At 39.3% G+C, this 2,783-nt stretch overlaps 1 protein-coding gene across 1 annotated transcript; it reads left to right on the forward strand.

Moving 5' to 3' along the window:
- Positions 1-2,085: 2,085 nt before the first annotated feature.
- On the forward strand, positions 2,086-2,550 carry LOC136062248 (secreted RxLR effector protein 161-like). Its single transcript, XM_065761088.1, has one exon. It carries the CDS (start codon positions 2,086-2,088, stop codon positions 2,548-2,550), a length of 465 nt encoding a protein of 154 aa, XP_065617160.1.
- Positions 2,551-2,783: the final 233 nt, after the last annotated feature.

Raw genomic sequence — 2,783 nt, forward strand, 5'->3', positions numbered from 1 at the left:
CCTACGGCACCCATCTCATGTAGAAGTGCTCGTGTTGATATGCTGAAACTTTGGCATCACAGGTTTGGACATGCAAACTTCAAACAAGTATGTAAAGTCTCCAAACTTGAGGCAGTTGAAGGACTTCCAAAGTTTGGAAAGGTGGAAAAGACTATATGTGGAGCATGTTAAATGGGGAAACAAACAAAAGCAAACCATCACAAGGTGAATGTGATTGCTACCTCATGGTGTTTGGAACTTCTTCACGTTGATCTAATGGGGCCTACAAGAACTGAAAGCCTAGGAGAAAAGAGATACATTATGGTGGTAGTTGATGATTTCTCAAGGTACTCTTTGGTGGAATTCCTTAGAGAGAAATCCGAAGCATGTGATAAAATGTAAAGATTATGCAAGCGACTGCAGAATGAAAAAGGAGTTCCCATAGTCAAAATCAGAAGTGATAATGGGAAGGAATTTGAGAATGCTAAATTTGAGTCGTTTTGTGAAAAGCATGGTATCAAGAAGGAATTTTCAGCTTCAAAGACTCCACAACAAAATGGGGTGGTTGAAAGAAAGAACCGGGTGATCCAAGAGATGGCTAGAGTCATGTTACTCAACAAAAACATACCTCAAAGGTTTTGGGCTGAAGCTGTGAACACATCTTGTCACATTTGTAACAGAATTTATTTCCGAGCAGGGACAAAGAAGACGTCATACGAAATATGAAGAGAAAAGAAACCCAAGGTGAAGTATTTCAGAGTATTTGGGAGCACATGCTACATTCTAAATGACAGGGAAAATTCGAGAAAATTTGATGCTAAGAGTGATAGGGGAATATTCCTAGGATACTCCATAAATAGCCAAGCTTATAGAGTGTACAACAAGTGCACTAAGACGATAATGGAGTCAATCAATGTGGTCATAAACGACACCATATTTGAAAAGGATATTGAGGATGATGGAAAGGGGCTCAACCTCAAGGAAAATGAGGATGTTGATGATATGCCTCTAAGTGATGATGCTGAGAAAGTAACACTTGGAAAGGAGTCCATACCTTCTATATCAAGAAGAGAGACTAGATCAACACAAGAAGTCTTAAGTCCTCTCACTCCTTCAGAAGTTCAAATCCCAATCTCTCGTGATGAGGAACTCTCAACTACCAAGAAACCTTCATCAAGAGTGACTCTAAATCACCCATTAAGTAATATTATTGGGGGTGTGAAGGAGGGACTTCGTTTGAGAAAAGGGCCAAAGTATACTGCTAACCATGTAACATACAACTGTTATCTTGCTCAATTTGAACCTAAAAAGGTAGAAGAAACACTGAAAGATGAGAATTGGGTAGAGTCTATGCACCAGGAACTACACCAATTTGTTAGAAATGATGTGTGGGAATTAGTTCCAAGGCCTGAAGATACACATGTGATCGGCATCAACTGGATTTTTAAGAACAAAATAGATGAAGATGGTGAAGTTATCCGAAATAAGTCTAGATTTGTGGCTCAAGGGTATACTCAGGTGGAAGGCATAGATTTTGATGAATCATTTGCTTCGGTAGCAAGACTAGAGTCTATTTGAATTCTCTTATCCATAGCATGCATCATGGATTTCAAGTTGTATCAAATGGATGTAAAAAGTGCCTTCTTAAACGGCTTTCTTAATGAAGAAGTTTTCGTTGAACAACCCAAGGGGTTTGAAGATCTTCACTTCCCGGGTTATGTACTAAGATTGAAGAAAGCTTTGTATGGGTTGAAACAGGCGCCAAGAGCATGGTATGATCGTCTCACTACTTACCTATTGGATCGTGGGTTCAAGAAAGGTCAAGCAGATCGCACATTGTTTGTTAGAAGAGATGAAAAATCCCTTCTTGTCACTCAAGTCTACGTGGATGATATTGTATTTGGATCCACAATTGATCAACTTGCTCACGAGTTCTCAAAAGAAATGAAAAGGAAATTTGAAATGAGCATGGTGGGAGAATTGAACTACTTCCTTGGGCTTCAAGTGAAACAACAGAGAGATGGTATATTTATTTCTTAAGAGAAGTATGCCAAAAATCTTTTCAAAAGATTTGGTCTGGACTCCAAGAAATACACCTCTACACCCATGAGTTCCTCGGCAAAGTTAAGCATAGATGCAGCCGGTGTTGACGTTGATCCAACCCTTTATCAGAGTATGATTGGCAGTCTTCTCTATCTCACAGCAAGTAGGTCAGATATTGCATTCAGTGTCGGAGTATGTGCAAGGTTTCAAGTTGCTCCTAAAGAATCCTATTTAACAGCAGTTAAGCGAATCATTAGCTATGTAAATGGCACATCTGACTATGGAATTTGGTATACAAAAGATTCGAATAAGTGTTTGGCGGGATATTCAGATGCTGACTGGGCAGGGTGCATTGATGATAGGAAAAGTACTTCTGGTGGGTACTTCTATCTTGGAAATAACTTGGTTTCATGGATGAGCAAAAAGCAAAATTCAGTATCTTTGTTAACGGCTGAAGCTGAATATATTGCAGCAGGAAGTTGTTGTGCGCAATTGTTATGGATGAGAAAGCTATTGCATGACTATTGAATTTCTCAAGACACTATGTGTGTGTTCTGTGATAACACTAGTGCCATAAACCTGTCAAAGAATCCAGTTCAGCACTCTAAATCGAAGCATATCGAGATCTGCTATCACTTCATTCGGGACTTGGTAGAGGACAAGATAGTATGTCTAGAATTCATCAACACTGACAATCAAAAGGTAGACATATTCACCAAACCTCTTGATGGCCCTAGGTTTGAATCCTTGCGCAAGACAAT

Source organism: Quercus suber, unplaced genomic scaffold, assembly GCF_002906115.3.
Source record: "Quercus suber isolate HL8 unplaced genomic scaffold, Cork oak 2.0 scaffold_395, whole genome shotgun sequence".
Lineage (NCBI taxonomy): Eukaryota > Viridiplantae > Streptophyta > Magnoliopsida > Fagales > Fagaceae > Quercus > Quercus suber.